At 35.6% G+C, this 19,459-nt stretch overlaps 1 protein-coding gene across 4 annotated transcripts in view; it reads right to left on the reverse strand.

The window, feature by feature from the left end:
• EXOC6B (exocyst complex component 6B) overlaps positions 1 to 19,459 on the reverse strand; it is a 556,350-nt gene that overhangs the window by 209,042 nt on the left and 327,849 nt on the right. For all 4 annotated transcript variants that reach the window (XM_045827528.1, XM_045827527.1, XM_045827529.1 and 1 more), the window contains one exon: positions 16,228 to 16,407. In XM_045827528.1, the coding sequence (XP_045683484.1) occupies positions 16,228 to 16,407 (180 nt within the window). The remainder of the gene's footprint in view (positions 1 to 16,227; positions 16,408 to 19,459) is intronic.

Here is a 19,459-nt window from a genome sequence, read left to right on the forward strand (position 1 = left end):
CTGTAACAGAATATACCCCATTTTCTATTAATTTAAGGAACTGGTTTCAAATTATATGATTAGGCAATTGTTTGCAAAATCAACTTATGATGATACAGGTTAACAGCTTACAATGAGGCAAGTAATATATTTTAAATAATGGTTTATTTCATGCATTCTCAGTTGAGGTATACTTAAACAATAACCTGAGGAAGAAAAGTCTAGATATCATTCACCATTGCCTTGTAATCAACAACAATAAAATTATTGTGGGAACAAGGAAAAAATGAACTAAATCTTAAACCAAATATACCACCTAGACAACTAAAATAATGGGCTATATTTAACATAAAAGTAGAATATAAAATTTAGCAAAAGTTACTATATGTTGTAAAAACAATTCCCTTGCTTTGGAGGATCTGGTTAAATCAGTAATATGTTCAAACCTGAAGCACTGACATAAATTCTTTATAAAGACTGAGTGCAGTGGTGTCTTAGGACATCTGGACAGAAACCTAACCATGGACTGGCTCACTTCACGGTAGTAATTGGCACAGTTGCATCTGGGAAGATGGCTAAGGGCTTTAAGGAGAGATGGAGTGTGATCAGCATTCTTTTATATATTCCTAAGTTGAAAAGAGTCCTATGAGATTCTATAGTGCCAGACAGTAAAACAAGAAAAGCACATAATTGCATGTCTATTGCTTCGCTTATACTTAAGCCCATAAGGAAAATATACCTCAGCTTATGCTATAAAGATTTTTCCATTATTTATAATAAAGATAATTATTAATTACTACTCACATAACTTTTGTGCTAAATCCCTCACCTTTGGTGTTTATGTTCCTCATTCCACTTTCCAATTTGCCTTAAGAATTATCTTTTTATTTTTTATTGCAGCTATTGAAGATAGTTATAATGAAGTTTTAGAATAGATCCTCACAATGAGGTTCTATAAGTATATCAAACATAAGTATTTAATAACTGAGCAAGAGTAATACAAAAAACATAATGTAAAAATTACTCCAAATTCAAGCCTTGATCTAAAATTATCTTCACTATTAGTTTAATTTCTAATATGCTTATACAGTTACAGGTTGGATGACCTTTAAACAGTATACAGACACGGTGTCAAATTACACGTGAAGTTATTCGTCATCTTCCTTTCCAGTACACAGAGGAGGAAGCACGCAAATCTTAGGGTTGGAAGACTCAGAGTCCTACTGAAACACTGTGTCATACGCAAGGATTGCCTTCATAACGTCCCATAAAAATCATCCATCCTCTGTTCTAATGCCAACCGTGAATTAACCAGTTCATGCTCTATTTAATTTACCCCTAACTTCTACTTGTTAGGTCTATTCAAAATATATCTAATCCACATTCCATACAATCACATTTTCCAGCATTTGGCTTTTTCATTTCTAGAAGAGGAAACAGAGGGCCATTTGGTATTGAAATTTTACTCCAAATAAAAGGCAGCGAATTAATGGTAAGAGTTAGGAACAATATGCATAGCAGCCAGATATAAATTGTTTTCTTTCCATAAGAATCTGAAAGCCTATCCTTTGGAAAAAATAATAGACAAAGTCAGCACACCAGAAAATTATGGCAGGCTCCTCAGTACTCACAACTTCTGTGAATGCAGAGAGAGTAAAATGGAGTACAAAGATACTTAATGGAAAGGAAAAAAGCAACTAAACACTGGTATTTAGACAGGATCACTTTCTCAGAGTGCTTCCTAGGCTTTTGACTAGTAGCAGGTGAGTCAAATATCTGCTCAGCCTCTATGAAATCATAAACAGCCTGGCAAGTTTACCAGAGGACCAGAAAGGTAGCAATCACATAGTGAAGGTATAAACATATTAAAAATTAATGACATGATTTTTACAAAATTTAAAAAATAAGGAATTAGTGAGAGAGGTTACTTGTCAACTCGGGGCAAAACAGAATCCAGGTGAGTCATAATACAAGTAAATATTGTAAGTTATCCCAGAAAGACATTGTGGTTTGATAGTTTGGGGTAGTGGTGGTTTTTAATCAAAAGCAGATCAAATGCTATATAACCTAATTAAACATACTCATTGCATCAGACAGAAGGTCACTAGACATTCCTTGTGACTTTCTATAGTTAGCATTAGTAGTACATTTGTGCCAGGTCTAGCAATCTTTCCTCAACAGCACAGAATAGGGATGATTAAGGCTAATCATAGCCATATTGTTTGCAGTCGACCAGGGCCATGAACTAACATTAGAGCTGAACCAGGACTGGAGTTTTAAGCATTAATGTTGAAACTTGACATGCTATAAAGCTTATGCTCATTAGACTCAGTCCCCTCCCTACACTTGGGAGCCAGGTTCCAACAAGAAGGCAAAGAGATAAACAAAAAACACTGGAAGGATCCCCACAGAGCACTGTTAAAGGAAAGGGAAACCCTAAAGAAATATCACAATTAAATGTCCCCTTGGGAACTCACATATTCCCTTTACCACCTATAAGGCAGTGTATCAACACTATTCCTTTAATAATCTCAAAATAACTAATGTTTCTCACATGCACTATAGAAAGCTGCTTTTAATAATAATTTAATAATATTTTAACAATAACATCTATAATATATGTGATTTGATATCTATTACAAATATTATAACTAATATTTATTAAATGCTTGCTATACTTATTAGGCAGGATTATTTGCTACATATCAAGTTTTCAGTGTTTTAGGATAACTCATTTCATGTTTTCAAATGCTCATTTCCTGAAATAAAACTACTCTAGGCATATAATTGTTAATAAAAAAAATCTGTTATATAGAGGAATCTCATTTCATGTAAATATTTCAAATTTACTTTTATACTCTTTCCTGATCTCCTACCTACCAGTTAATATCACAAATGCTTCAAGTTACTTGAAATCTTTGAACCAAAGCATATTAAATATATATAACTGAAGAATGCAGACCCAGAAGAAGCAGAGATTGTACACACTAACACTGTAGAATGGGCATCATGCACTAGGGAAGAAAATTGAGGAACTGGAACTCAAAGGTGTGGCATAGAGAAGTAGAATAGGAAGATGAGGATGTGACTTACAGTGACAAATATTTAAATTCCTTAGGGAGAAAACAAGTTTAATTTTTAAAATTATATTAGAAAATAAATTTATACTCCTCAAAGGATAATAAGACACCATTAAGAGAGTGAAAAGGCAAGCCACGAACTACATATATCCTATAAAGAACTCATTGCTACAACAGCAACTCTCAAAAGTGTAGTCTACAGATGTCTGAGGACCCTCTCAGGGGTCCAACAAGGACAAACAATCTCCATAACAACACTGGATGTTATTTGCCTTTTTCATGGTGTTGACATTTGCACTAATGAGGTTTCACTTGCATTGGCATTTGCAAAAGCAATGATGGGCAAAACCACTAGTGCCATAGCTTGAATTAAGATTGTGGCACTAAACTGTACTGGTAACCCTTGCATACATCACTGCCAGGTGCTCTCAATAAAACAAATTGTAGTTGCATGTAGGAATGTCCTTGATAAAGCAGGAAAAATTATTCCTTTTATTAAATGTCCCCTCAGGAACTAATATCTCATATTTCCTTTACCACCGCCAAGGCAGCACATAAACACTGTTTTGTTAATAACCTCAAATAACTAATGTATCTTGAGTATATCGCTGAGTACGTCTTTTTTATATTCTGCATGACACACAGGATAGTATGACTAAAGCATTTATGTTGCATGCTGGAGTGTGATAAATGTCTCAGGCAAAGCGTTTGTGCGACTGAGTTACAAACTGAACTAGCCTTTTTTCACGGAATACGCTTTTTACTTGAAAGAATAGCTGACAGACAAATTATGTTATTCAAACTTGGGTTTTTGATGGGTATGTTCTTGAAAATTATAGAAATGCAGCTGAATGCCTCTTTAAAGAAAACAAATGACAGTATTAGTTGCCAATGACACAAGTAAAGCTTACAAGAAAAATTTTTAGTTTTAGAAAAGTAGTATCTGCCATCATGATATGGCTTCACAATACTTAAAAACTTTTTAAAATGACTGCTGGTAATGTTAACTAAAGATGTTTTTTAAAAATATTGTATCATACAATGTATCAACATTTGGCAGATCTGACTCAGTGAAGCAATATTTTCTAAATGATCCATGTGTAATGCTACAAAACCATGCAAAGGTAAAGATCTATTCAAAGTACAAAAAATTCATTGATAAGGTTTCCACATTGAGACCAACCTATAAGAAACTATCATGTGTCAGCACTGGCCAGGTAGGTAGCTCAGGTGGTTATAGCATCATGCCCATACACCAAGGCTACAGGTTTGACCCCGGTCACAGCACATACAAGAGTCAACCAATGAATGCATAAGTGACTGCAACAACAAATCAACATCTCTCTTTCTCTCTCTCAGATCAATTTTAAAAACTTAAAAAAATATGCATAATGTCAAATTTTGTTTAGAGTACCCAAAGAATGTCAACAATTATCTGAAAAGGCTAAATTCCTCCTCCTTTACAAACATGTATCTGTGCCATGTTTTCCCATGTACTTCAACAGAAAAAACATATTACAACAGACTGATGCAGAAGCAGATTTGAGATATCAAACTTTCTTATATTAATCCAGGCAGTAAAGTTATATAAAACAACATCATGTGTTACTATTTTTTTTTGGAAAATATAGTTATTTTTCTTGGGATATATGTTATTCTTGTTAATAAATAAAGGTGAACATTGCTATTTTAAAATATATACAAATACTTCATAAATCTCTCAGCATTAACTTTAAATGATAAATATTGGTAGATATAAACAGCCTAAACAAAAGCTCTTTGGAGTCCTTAAATGAGAAAAGTGTAAAGGCATCTGAAGATAAAAAAGTCTGAGAACAGCTTTATTAGCCTCCTATTGCTTCTGAAGCAAACTAGAAATGTAGTGGCGTAAAACAATACGAAGTTATTGTCTTACAGTTTGGGGGGATCAGAAGAACAGAATAGGTCTTTGGAACTAAAATTAAAGGCATCTTTTCTTCTAGAAGCTATAGGGGGGAGTCTCTTCCTTGTTTTTTTTCCAGCTTCTAGAAACTACCCATATTCCTTGGCTCCTGCCTATCTCACGCCAACCTTTGCTTCTGTCAGTACATCTCCCTTTCTGACTCCAACACTCTTACCTCCCTCTTAGGAGGACCCTTGAGTTATAAGAAGTGCGTCCAGGTAATACAAGATGACCTCCCTGTCTCAAGACCCTTAACTTAATCATACATGTGGAGTTCCTTTTGCTATTAACATACTCACAGGTTCTGGGGATGAGGATGTGGACATCTTTTGAAGATCATTTTTCTGTTCACCACGAACACTGAACTAAATATATATTGAACTCCTTAAAAATCATTAATTAAAATACAGACAACCTAAATTTAAAAATGGGCAAGAGACTTGAACAGATACTTCACAACAAGAGAGTATGCAAATGGTCCATTAGAGTATGAAATGCCACTCTATTGCATTAGTCTTCAAAAAATGGCAATTAAAAACATCAATGTTTTATAGATATACAGATATAGGTAGATATATAGATTAGATGTAGATACATCTAGTAAAGGAATTAAAATAATAAAGACAGATAAACTCAAATTTTGGCAAGTATGCAAATTAACTGCAACTCCTATATATGTTACTGGTAAAAAATATAAATTGATATAATCCTTTGGAAAATTATGTGGCAGAGTGTGAACACTTTCATGCCCTGTGGCACAGCAATTCCACCACTAAGAACGTACTTAAAAGAAATATGTTCATTCACTAAAATACACACAGAAGTTTCCAAAAAACACTATTTCTAATAACCAAAAGCTAGAAACAACTCAAATGTCCAACAACTTTAGAACAGATAACAAATTGTGATATATCCATATGGTGGAATATTATATAGAATATAATATTCTGTCACCTGTTCCTCCTAAGACTATCTTGCAAAGGAGTTATCAAGAGACACAAAGATCAAAGGAAATTTAAAATGAACACAAAAACATTGAGCAAACAAAAGGACTCATGGACACAGTCAACAGTGTGGTGATTGTGGTGATTGAGTGGGTGGAGGTGGAGGAGGGTACAAGGGGGATAATGAAAATGCAAAAAAAAATTGCAATAAAAATAAACTATTACCAAAAAAACAATCTGCCCAAACAGGACAAAACACACACAAAGGAACGAAAGTATTTCTACATACACTGATGAATCTCATAGATGTAATGTTGAGTCTAAGAAACAACACCAAAAAAAGAGTACATATTGTGTCATTCCACAAAGAGGCAAAACCAAGCTATAGTATTAGAAACGCAGATGATGATCACCCTCAGGGAGACAGGTATGGACTTGATGGGAGAAAGTCTTGATGGTTCTGGAAACTGGTAATGTCTGGTTTCTTGATCTTGGCGCTGATCTCATAGGTATATCTACTCTGTGAAAATTCATCAAACTATTTAGTATTTATAATTTGTTCACCTGTTTATTATTCTTTACTTTAAAAAGAAAACAGTGCCACAACTGGTACGGCTCAGTGTGAGTGCCGGCCTGCAAACCAAAGGGTCGCTGGTTCAATTCCCAGTCTAGGGCACATGCCTGGGTTACCGGCCAGGTCCCCAGTAGGGGGCACTTGAGAGGCCATCACACATTGATGGTTTTCTCCCTCCCTTCCCCTCTCTAAAAAATAAATAACATCTTTAAAAAAAAAAAAAGAAAACACACGAAGTTTTTTTGTTTTCTAAAGAATGGACTATTTACAAAAACATATTTTCAAGGTCTCCTTAACTAAAACAATGAGCTACAGGGGTCACTGTGCCTGTTTCACAACAACAGAAGTGTAGCTACGGTCAGCATAGCACCAAAAATATCATTCTAGAGAACCATCCTTAGATTTTATAAAGCTCTAGTTGGAATCCATGTTCACATGTAGGAAAAACAGACACAGAAGAAAACTACCTTCACTAAGGTTCATGTTAGACTTCTTGAGACTTCAGGGTTAGGACCTGTCTGTGTACTGAAAGACAGATTCCCATTTTCAGGTCACTGTCACCTGTTCCTCCTAAGACTATCTTGCAAAGGAGTTATCAAGAGACACAAAGATCAAAGGAAATTTAAAATGAACACAAAAACATTGAGCAAACAAAAGGACTCATGGACACAGTTAACAGTGTGGTGATTGGGAGGGGCGTGGGTGGAGGTGGAGAAGGGTACAAGGGGGATAATGAAAACGCAAAAAAAATTGCAATAAAAATAAACTATTACCAAAAAATCAATCTGCCCAAACAGGACAAAACACACACAACATAAAACTCCCCCTGCATTAGCTTGGCAGTCACTGTTAAGTGTTGACCAAAGTCTCCACCTCAGAACACTTAAAGAGAGCAAATCATTCATTTGCAGGAATGCTGTAAAGGCAATCAAATTAACCTGCATTAAATAAGAATAACAAATAGATATTCTTAACAGAAACCCTTTCAAAAATATAATGCATTTGAGGGTAGAAAATCAATTTTTTGGCTGTGAGCATGCGTGTTACTCTAATAACTTTTTAAGAAGCCAGTTTTTCCTTAAGAAGAACCTGAGCCTCATCCATAGCCAGGGAGCTAGAGAGCAAAAAGCCTGCGGCTGGCTGCTAACTCAAAGTAGGAGTCCCCAGGCAAGTATGCTTTGTGTCTGATTTCTAATCATGTGTGTTATTTGTTTGGAGAGGTGCTAGCACTTACTAAAACTACAGTGAACTGTGGCTACACACCACCATGAGCATCTCAGAGCAGCAGCACGGACCAGATTCCCTTATTTAACTGTGCACTCCTCACCCCACAACACATGCACTGGGTGTGCTGGAGGGTCTTGGCACTACACGGCAGGCTCAAAGTTACCATCTTGTCAAAGAAGCAAAAATGCAGTTTAGAATGACCCAACTGCAACATTGTGAAGCAGCAGTATTTTCTTCCATGGGAACTTGGATAAATACCGTTTCAGCTATAAAGATCTAAACATTTTAAATGAAGCAAGTCCTTAAACATATTTAAAATGACTAACAAGAAATTACAAAATACTGACAATTTTGAAAAAGAATACAGTTACACCACCAAAACAACTACTTAGTTAACATATTTCCTGCTGAACGTTTTCTCTACTACGAATGTGATTTTAGAGTTTCTACATACTTATAATCATTTTGTTTATAAAATGTTCATTCTGCTTCTTTAACATTATATTAGAAATCCTCTGCAATGTTATTTAATATTCACAAAGTTAGTTTTAATAAATGCATGATAGTTCACTGAACAGTATTATAGTTTATATAACCATTTACCTGTTATTACGCAGTTAAAATTACTTTAAACTACTTGCTCTTATAAGCAATAATTACTTTGTCCTCAGAAAACACTTCAGCTTCCCACTATCCCAGAACCACTGAGAAAGGTTCAAAGCAGCCTCCCTTCCATTTTTACAGGGATCTGAGATGTTAGGGTAACCAGACACAGCAGCACCTAAGATCCTCTCACTGGTATCTCTCACTCACAACCAGCACATCAGATTTGGAGAGATGGAACTGAAAGATTTTGTAGTTCTTTAAGCTAAGTTCTGCTTACCTCTTATCGCCAAAAACAAGGTTAGAAGTAAATGGCTCATAGTATTTGGAATCAAACATTCTTAATCTTCTATTTAATAATTATAAGAGTAGCAGACAATCCAAAGATCAGGATCACTTAAGAGGCAAAAGACTACTGGCTGAACATAACCAGAAATAATGGCTGCTGCTATTGGGATCAGTAGTTTTATGTCGGGGAAGGAGTGCTAAGTAACAACTCAATAAACCAAGATATCTGTGAAGAAATACAAAACTAAAGAACTTAGTCACTAAAACAACTGACTAAATGCACAGCCCCCATACCACGCTAACACAAAGGTTTCAAACCACTCTATGTGGCTCAGATTACCAAAATCGTAACAGCATGTAAACAGGAAACAATCAATTTCTCACTAGGCAGGTAAATCATTAGCAAATCTGTAATTTCTGTCCCTTCAGAGGAGGAAAAAAGAAAAAAATTCCTTGGACACTAGCTTTACCTACATAATTAATATGAAGAAAAATTTGGTGGATATCCTGAAGGCTATGACTTGTCTGCTCCCTTGAGGATACCTGAAACTTCCTTAATTTGCTCCAGAGAGAACCATAGGGACTGGGTTGATTTAAAGAATCATTATCACAGGTGGAGCAGAGAATTTCCACAGGAGGTGTAGCTAAGAGAACTAGGTTAGGTTAGAAACAGGCAGCTCACTTACTGGTACCTTTCCCATTACCAGAGTTTCCACTTTTTGGCACATTATCATAATTAATGTCTCTGAGAACTGTACCAGTCATAATGACAAAAATTTTATACACTAACAAAAAAAAGAAAGAAAGGAAAAGACAAAAATCTCACAGAGAAAATAGCATTTAATGACGGCTCCATGAAACATAGTTAGAGGTAACATAACCCAGCAGCAAGGGAACATGGGCTTTGGAGGCAGGCAGTTCACACCCCTGATCCACTACCTGTCAGGGATGTCAAACTCACTTTCACCAGGGGGCACATCAGCCTCATGGTTGCCTTCAAGGGCTGAATGCAATTTTAGGACTGTATCAATGTAACTACTCCTTAACTAGGGGCAAGGAGCTCAGCGCTGCCGTGGGGTAGAAACAAGGTGCCGAGCTGGATAAAACAAGGTGGAAGGCCGGATTCAGTCCACAGGTCTTGTGTTTGTCACCTGTGCTGTAGATGATTAATTTTTAACACAATAGTAAACCTCTTTATGCTTTACTCTTCTAATCTGTAAAATGTGTTTGCAAATTTGTTACAAGGAATAAATGAGAATATGTGTATATCTATACACATACATTATGTATTTGCATATATTCTCATATATGCATGTATGGACATATATACACATGTATGTATATGTGTATGTGTACAGATAGACACATGTTTTTATTCCACACAAATTTATATCTATACATATTTTTACATGTGTGTGTATATAGTAAACATACAGCATATGCCTTATGTTTACTATGTTTGAACATAGTACCTTAGACATGTTAGATACTCAAAAGATAGTAGCTACTATTAAATAATAAAAGACAATTTTATATAATGGAGTAAGCATGACCCAGAGTAAAAGGACCTAGGACCTACCCACACTATTGATTCATCTTCTGACCTTGGGCAGCACCATTCTAGGCTGCGCTGTCCACATTTGCCAAATAAAAAAGACAGTAACTATCCATACATCAGAGAGGTTATTCTATAAACCAAATGAGATAATGAGAGTACACAACAGAAGTTTCACATTCAAGGTGATACACATATGCACAGAAGTTTTATAAATTAAAATTCCATGACTTGCAAAACAATGGTTGTTTTAAAATTGGGGGTAAACTTGAGAGAATATGAAAGGAGAAAGACAAATATAGAATGTTAACCCAAACAAATTTTAGGACCTTGTCTCAGAATAACAGTTTATGGCTTCATTCTTGTTAATAATTAAGTGGTTGTTTTTAATGATAAAGATGATCCACAAGTGGTTTTCGATTCCCTTATTTTATTATTCAAAACAAGTAAATTTCACAAAAAAATTTTGTTCATCTTTTCATGCAAGATGCTGCACTACATGCAAATATAGAGATGAATAGAACAAGATCTCTCTCCACAGAGCTCACTGTCCTATAGCTGGCAATCAATTTGGTGGGCATGATGGGAAAATAGAAAAGTTTTAATGTCAAATAAATTTGTTTAAATATGGACCCTGCCACATATCTGCTGTATGTCTTGCAAAATACATAACTTCCCAAGTTCATGTTCTCTTTACTAAAATGCAATTATAGCACTCATCTGATTGAGGCATTTTTAATCTTCATTAATTGGGGTGATGCACATGTAAAATATTTGGAACACAAGAGGTTTCCCTGATTACCACCCTCCCCTTCTGTGAAGTAAGCACACAAATGGATGACACATTCAACCCAAGGCAGAATTAGACTAGTGCCATCAAGAAGAAAGCTGGTTCTTCCTTACCAGGTTCTTTCAGCCAGGTTCAGTCAGACCTGGCTGAAAGAACTGGAGAAGGTTTTACGGAACCTGTAGGACTTGAAATGAGACTTGAAATATTGGTAAGATTTCAATATATGTAGTTAAAGGACAAAAGCAGTTAAAATATTCAAAGAGGCGTGGAAAAAACAAGGGTAGAGAGAGTTGGGTGTACGTGACAAAGAGCATTACTTCAGTTTTTGGGAGGAACGTCTTGGGCAAATAGAAAATTGAGATAGAGAGATAAAGTCAAAAAGGTAGTTTGGGAGTCACATTATGGAAAGTCTTCATGGTTCCAGAGAAGATTTTCTCCTTAATGAGAGGCACTGACAGTTTCCAAACAGCAGGATCATTTGGTTAGTGCTGAGACGGCAGCAGTTCATAAAATTAACTGGAGTGCTAATAGAAATGCCCATTTTAGGAGGGTTTTAGACAGGAAGAATTTCAGGAACTTCTGTGTAGAAAATAACTTTCCCTGAAAAATGACCCATCAACTAACTGGCCAGGAACGATGGCCAAGGACAGGCATCGCTGTATTTTTAGACAAAGGAAGTTAAGGCAAACCAACATGGGTTAAGAGATATCTTGCCCCAGGTTATATAAATTAACATTAACAGCAGACAGAGAAAACAAATTCAGGATTCCCTCCTTGGAGTCTGTTACTTGAGAAAGTATTTCCTCTCTCTCAAGCATTTCTGAAAAAGATAATTATCAGGATAACAGTATAAATTCTCAAAAGTATGCACTTATGCTGAGCATGCAAAATGGGTAGCTGTGTGTGCAATTGTAAATTATACAAAGAAACCTAAAAAAAATGTTTGTGAACACACCTCATCTGTTAATTCAAAGTACACAGAAACATTTTAGAACTCTTAACTGTGGAAAACCTTATTACTGAAATTACTTCTGATTTCTCATGAAAATAGGTAGGTCACCTTAGTTACCAAACCTCAAGAGAAAAACAGTTGCAAATTTCAGTAATTTCTCCCTTACATTCGCTATCTAATGGAGCACAATTGAGGACATTTCTACTACCCAAACACACACGTACCTGACATTTCTACTACCCAAACACACACGTACCTAGACACTGACTATCTCTTTGACTATGTTGCAATCGTGGTGACAAAACATCCTTGGCAACTATAAAAAATTGGGGATTTCAAAATGTAAGATAGTAGTCTTTGCCTTTTCCTTTACAGTTCTGTCCATATCATGTGCACATTTGCTATTGTTCAATATTCCTCTTGGACAGGGAGCCCCTCTTGCCAAGGAATTTCAAATAAGAAAAGAAAGTTACCTTAATTAAAAGATAAACGATTTGGGTTCTTTCTCAAAAAGAGCTCCTTCCTTTATAATTTTTCACTAATAATGCCTAATAGCAAATCTTAGACACAGCTCTGTTTCTCTAATATATTTTATTAAATGAGGTTCCAGGAAGAAGTTATTCAGCATGCTGGGGAGAATAAACACAAATTCTGTGCATCTATTTGCTGTCTGTGGAAAACCAGAAGAAGGGTTTAGAAGCCACACTAATTTGATTCTAGAGAAAAAATACAATAGTTGATGAATACAACTACTTTTTGAAAGGGTGGCTTCACAAACAGACCTCTGTAAGAGGCAAGAGAGAAAAGGGGCATTTGTGGAAGCAATACTGAGGATTTAGGGCTGTGAATTACCTCTGGCTTTGATTCTGAGTAGTAGGTGGTAAGGTGATTCTGAATGGTACAATCAACTCAATCTACACAGAGAAGTTATAGTATTTAGGTAACTCAAAATAAACAAAACTAGAAAAAAATTCTCAAATAATTATTTAAACTATAGACCCATAAAGAAGGTCACAACTTTACAGGTGGAAAAAGCATGCACTTTGAGTTAGATAAACATGTGTTTAATTCAAAGTACCACTTCTAAACGGCCTACAGGTGAAAGGAAGGAACCATTGTATCATATGACATGTATAAACAGTGACACTTATTAGGGTGTTGTTTTTATTTTGTAAGAACAGAAAAAAAAATAAACAAAGAAAATGAATATATGGAAAACTTTTCCAGATGGCTTTGACTTTGAAAAAAAGGTATTTTTTTAAATAATACTTCAAAATCTTAAAGTAACCATACAATACGTGAGGAGACATATAGCCAAAATACAATTGGTCATTTTTCTTCCAAAAAATGAAACAGATTTTAAAACAATCTTTCTTCAGTAAAATTGTTTTATCATATAAGTTAATTACCAAAGACAGAATAATCTTTAAGATAGAAATTAATGATTCTAAGTAGCACCTTCTCCCACTGGTAGGATTATAAAAGCAGCAAATGTGTCATGATGGGGAAAAAATTTAAACAAAGATAAACAAAATGGAAAAATTAAGAGCTACACAGAAATAAATATAGTTAAACCAAGGAGTATCTAAGTCTAGATCTTCTACTATGTATAATATAGATGATAATGTGTCTATAGCTATATTAATAAAAATGAGATATTATATATATGATTTTACAATCTGCTTTTCAATTAAGAGATCATTAAAATGTTTTAAAATAAATATCCCTCTACATTAATTTAATGGATGATTAATATTATACTATGTGAACATCTAATAATTTAGCTAATACATTTATTACAAACTTTATAATAAACAGAATAAAGAATATAAACTTCCATATTTTGATAGAAAACGACTACAGTCATTAATTTTTTCATATTTCTTTGGCAAATACTGTCCATTTTGTATCCAAATAAATTTCAGAATTATCTTAAGATACCCACCACTGAATTTACTTGACATTCATTGCAATTAGAATAATTTTTTAAATACTCTACAATAAGAAATATTCCCATCCTGGAACTCTGTATTTGCACATAATGAAGTCTCTTTTAAATGACTCTCTGACCTGTTCTTCACATTGATTCTACATAGAACTTGTTAAGTGTGCTCATGGAAATCTTACAGCTTATGCCCCAGTAGCAAATAGGGCATTTTTTGCAATATATTTTCTATGAGGATATTACTAATAGAAGAGAAACAAACAAAACTTATTTGTTTTATAAGTGGACCATCTAACTAACTAAAGTCTTATTGATCCTAATTATTTTTAACTTCATTTTCTTGGGTTTTTCAACTATTCAGTAATAATCTATGAAGAATGACAATATTATGGCTTATTACATTATTTATCATTTATTTTTTGTTACCTTGTTTATTTGATAAAATTTCTAAAGCAGCTGTTAAAAATACCTCACCACACTCCTGACGCTGATGCAGACATGCGTTGTTAGTGTCACGCTGGTGAGTGCACGGGGGCTGCTGAGTGTGACGCAGATGTTCCTCACAGTGGTACTGAGATACTACATTGCTCGTATTTTAGTAAGTTGTTTTTCAAAAAAATCAGGAATGCAAGCTGAATGTTAATACAATGTCTCTTTAGAAAATATAAAGACGATTATATACTTTATCTCTACCTATTAATGGGATAAATTTTATTAATTGATTTTAATATAGCAAACCATTCTTGCATTTTAGAATAACGCCAACATGGTAGTACCAAATTACTTTCTTAAAACACTTTAGAATTCACTTGCTAAAATCTTTCTCCATTTTACTTTTTTTATCCATAATTGTGAGATTAGTTTGTAGTTTGCTCTTTTGTGCTATTTTTTTCTGGCTTTGGTATCAAGATGAAGCTAGATGAAATCATCTAGTTTTCTGCAGGCCAATGCTCCCATTAAGTACTAATAGAGGCAGATTTTTAAAATCTTAGAAAAACATATATTTTAACACACCAGAAGACTGTGAAGCAGTAAGGACTGAAGGGAATAAAACTGCAAAGAGGGCAAACCTTTCATAGGTAAGCCGAGGACCTGTGGCTCTCCCTGGAAGCATCCACCAAAGCTGGGCATTGGAACAGACTGTGGACCTGGTTAGGCCCAGGTAGCGGACAGCTGCTGAGGTGCAAATATATCACTGAATTGCTGCTGCTTCTCTTGTGAAGCTGAAATGCCAAAACTGGAGATCTGAGGGCCAGTTTTATACCCAAGACATTTTCTGAAATCTAAAGCTACACAACTAAAAAAAAAAAAAAAAGTGTTTAAGCCAAAACCTCTGAAAACCAAAGATTTCCCAGCCTCACAGTGTTTCAGAGAAAAAGACTCAGTAGAGGGAGAATTCATGAGAACCTCAGGTGGGCGCCAAAAGCTTCTGAGGGAGTGGGTAAACTGACTACAGTCTCAAACCACTTCTTTTCCTGCTGGCAACTGTTAATCTGAGTAAGACAGGAGGCGGCTGAAGTGATAAGGTTTCTCAGGAAAGTGGAAATTTCCATAACCCCCTTAGTGCTGAAGAGTCAACGACCTGCCAGGCTCTTCTGAAAAGCCCCAAAGAACCTCGTTCTACCGACAGGGGCGAAACAAAGATATGCACAGCCGCATTCCAAGCCTGACCTGAATCAGCCCATGATTGGATTAGAGTGATGAGGCTCAACCCACAACTCACCCACAGGTTCTACCTACTTAGCAAGGGAAAAAATAAACCAAAGCTAGTGGGAGATGATACTACCAGGAACCTGTACATAGATGGGACCATATTACTCAAAACCAAGGAAAAAAGGAATCAGAAACAAATCCACCAATATGTAGATGACAAACACATTAGTAACAGTAAACAAAGACTTTAAGATGACTGTGACTATATGCTCAAGAAAACAGAGAAAGGATAGATAAATTAAATAAAAAGATGGAGAATTTTACTAGAAAATTTGAGGTTATAAAAAAATTAAATGCACATTCTAGAATTAGAAAATACATACCTGAAATTCTAACTCCTAAGTTTCTCTTTTATTTCTACCAAGGCATTCATTATGTGTCTGTACTAATTACCCTCAAGTCACAAGGAATATAAGTAGATATAATATTAGGGACCATTTTCAGAATAAACAAAATGCAAAAGGAAATGAAAAAATAATACAAGAGGTCTCTAAATCTTGTTAAGAGATGATTATAATAGTGTGAGCTTTTGTACGCTGGAGAACTTCTAGAAACAAACAAACATCCTTCACCAAACTAAATCTTTAAGAGAGCCTTTTCCATATGATGGACAAAGTAAAAGCGACGGTACTCACAGGAAGGTGTGTGAACACAGCAAAGGTGCTACGCAGAAAGGCAATGAGGTCCACCAGGTAGTCACTAGCCCTGTTGCCCAAATCTCCCGTCATCCAGTCATAGTCAGCCAGCTGTAGAAACTGGTCGATCTTCTGATTTAAATTGGTATAGATCTCTTCTTCAGCTGCATGTCTGGCATCCTGAGAAATACAAAATTTTAAAAATCACTGAGACTTCTAGCATAAGCATAGCAGAAATTTCTGCTTGGAAACATCTCACACACATCCACTAAATAACATAACTGGGACTATTAAGTGATATCACAGTTTCCACGAATTTTTCTCTTTTCAAAAGCACAATGGAGTATTTTCAATTTTCTGTCTACAAGACAAGCTATTATTTTGCTTCACCGAATAGTGAAACTGGCACTCTCCTCAGCTATCTGCATCCTTTTATACTTTCTTCTCTCTGCTCAAAATTACACTCACTCTCAGGATTCCAGTCCCCTTCATCTCATCTGGGACTCCAAGAAACTCCTGCCTATAATACTACTCTCTCTATATCCCTTACTCTCGTCACTTTGTTTATTATAAGTATCCTGAAGTTTTGACTGAATGCTACATATTCCCACAAGTTACTCCTCTACCTCTCTAATTTCTTTGCCGTCAAGCTTCTTCAAAAGTTGGTATACTCCAATGTTTCCTAAGTTGTGTTCTACATAACACTAGTCCTGAAAAATGCTAAAACAACAGCAAAAGGCTTCCTAGGTCAAATAAGTTTGAGGAACCCTGTTGGAAAGACTCTTGATGTACACTGGTATATAAAAGACTCTAAGAAATGTTGTGGGGCTAATGACCCAATAAAACTGTTTTCAAGACAAAAGGGTCTACATGGCACCCGGACAGTAACAGTGCTATCACCATGGAGTGGTCCAGGATAGCCCAGGACCTCCATGCTACCACATCCAGTACTCATTTTTCAGTCTGATTTTACCTGATCTCTGTTAAACATTCTCTGCTGGAACTGTGTTTTTCTTTGGCTTTCATGACATGGTCTCCTGATTTTACTTTTACCTTTCTAACCTCTAATCCTTTCATTTTTGCTGGGTGATTTTATCAACCCTTATGGCTCCCACTATCTTTGTCCAAACCCACTGATATTCAAAACCCACATACCTGATTGCTTCCTGGGTGTTGTGATCCACAGAAACTTTGGGTACAGTAAGTCCAGGATAAGACTGATCATAATTCTCACTCTTTACCTATTCAGTTCAGCCCAAGGCAGAGATCTAAGCAACATATTGGATTCCATTCATTCCTCAGTCAGTCACTGTGTCCTAAATTTCTAATTCCTATACTCCTCTCCATTTTCACCTTTCTAATGGCCACAGATTTTACAACGTACTTACATATCATAATGCAGGCATTTACTGTGTTTATTAATATGAACAATGTTTCCATGGACACTTCTGTGCTTAGACCTTTACATATGTATACGATAATCTATAAACATGATTATCTACCTGTGTAATAATCGACTGCCCTGGAATTTCCATTTCACTAAGTGTTTTATTTCCATTAATAAATCTTATATTTTAGAAACTTAGGATTAAAGAAATATTGAACAGAAAGTTACAGAGCACTCACATTTACTGCCCTCCCATCCTCCTTCCACTGTTTTCCCTATTAAAACATGCAGTAGTGAGTTTTAATCAATTAGTTGTTACAAATTGAGGAACCAATATTGATAATTTATTAGTAACTAAAGTCCACAGTGTGAACTAGGGCTTATTCTGAATTGAGCAGTTCTATGGATACTAAAAAATGCAAAGTGTCATGTATTCACCATACAGCATCATAAAGAATAGTTTCCTTGCCCTAAATACCCACTCACTCAGCTCTATTTATTCATCCCTCCCTCCCTCATTCCCTGGACCCTGGCAACGACTGATCTTTCTATTCTCTCTATAACTGTGCCTTTTCCACAGTGTCATATGCTCGGATTCATGCAGTACATTTATGACTGAATAGAATGTTGAATACAAGTAACTTTTCAGATTGGCTTCTTTTATTTAGCAAAGTGCATTTAAGCTTCTTCCATGTCTTTTCATGGCTTGATAGTTCATTCCTTTCCAGAACAATAATATTCCAGGAATAACATTCAGAAATGTATCACAGTATGTTTATCCATTGATCTATCAAAGCACATCATGGTAGCTTCCAAGGTTTTAGCAATTATGAATAAAACTTCTCTAGGCATTCATATGTAAGTTGTGTGTGGCTTAAGTTTTCGTCTCACTTGGGTTATACCAAGGAGCCTGACTGGTGCACTGCAGGACAAGACTATGTTTAACCTCGTAAGAAACTGAACAACTATCTTCCAAAATGGCATTAACATTTTGCATTAGCACCACCAATGAATGAGAGCTGCTATTGCTCTAGCATTTGATACTGTTGGTCATTGTAATAGTTGTGTAGTGGTATCTCATTGTTGTTTCAATGTAAAATTCCCTCTCCATTCTTTTTTCTTTTAAGATTTTACTTATTTATTTTTAAAGAGAGGGGAAGGGAGGGAGAAAGAGAGGGAGAGAAACATCAATGTGTGGTTACCTCTTGCATGACCCCTACTGGGGACCTGGCTTGCAACCCAGGCATGTGCCCTGACTGGGAATTGAACTGGTGACCCTTTGCTTCACAGTCCAGTGCTCAATCCACTGAGCCACACCAGCCAGGGCCCTCTCCATTCTTTGGTGAAATGTGTGCTCAGATCTTTTGCCCATTCTTAAACTGGATTATTTGTTTACTTGTTGTTGAGTTTGAGCAGTTCTCTGTATATTTTGGATATAAGTACTTTATTAGACATGCATTTTACAAATATTTTTCCCCGTCTGTAGCTTGTCTTCTCACTCTCTTAACAGTGCCTCTCCCAGGGCAAAAGTTTTCATTTTAATTAAATCCAACTTAATACTATCTTTGATGGATCATGCTTTTGGGGTCTTAGCTAAAAAAGTCATAGCCAAATAGAAGGTCACCAAGATTTTCCCTTAGGTTATTTTCTAGGCAGTTTATAGTTTTGTGTTTACTGTATATGTAAGGCTGTGATCCATTTTTAATTAATTAATTTTTTTAAGATTGTATTTATTTGTTTTTAGAGAGAGAAGAGAGGGAAAAAGAGAGAGAAACATCAATGTATGGTTGCTGGGGGTCATGGCCTGCAACCCAGGCATGTGCCCTGACTGGGAATCGAACCTGC

The sequence above is a fragment of the Phyllostomus hastatus genome, unplaced genomic scaffold (genome assembly GCF_019186645.2).
Source record: "Phyllostomus hastatus isolate PE091 unplaced genomic scaffold, TTU_PhHast_1.1 phas_scaffold_78, whole genome shotgun sequence".
Lineage (NCBI taxonomy): Eukaryota > Metazoa > Chordata > Mammalia > Chiroptera > Phyllostomidae > Phyllostomus > Phyllostomus hastatus.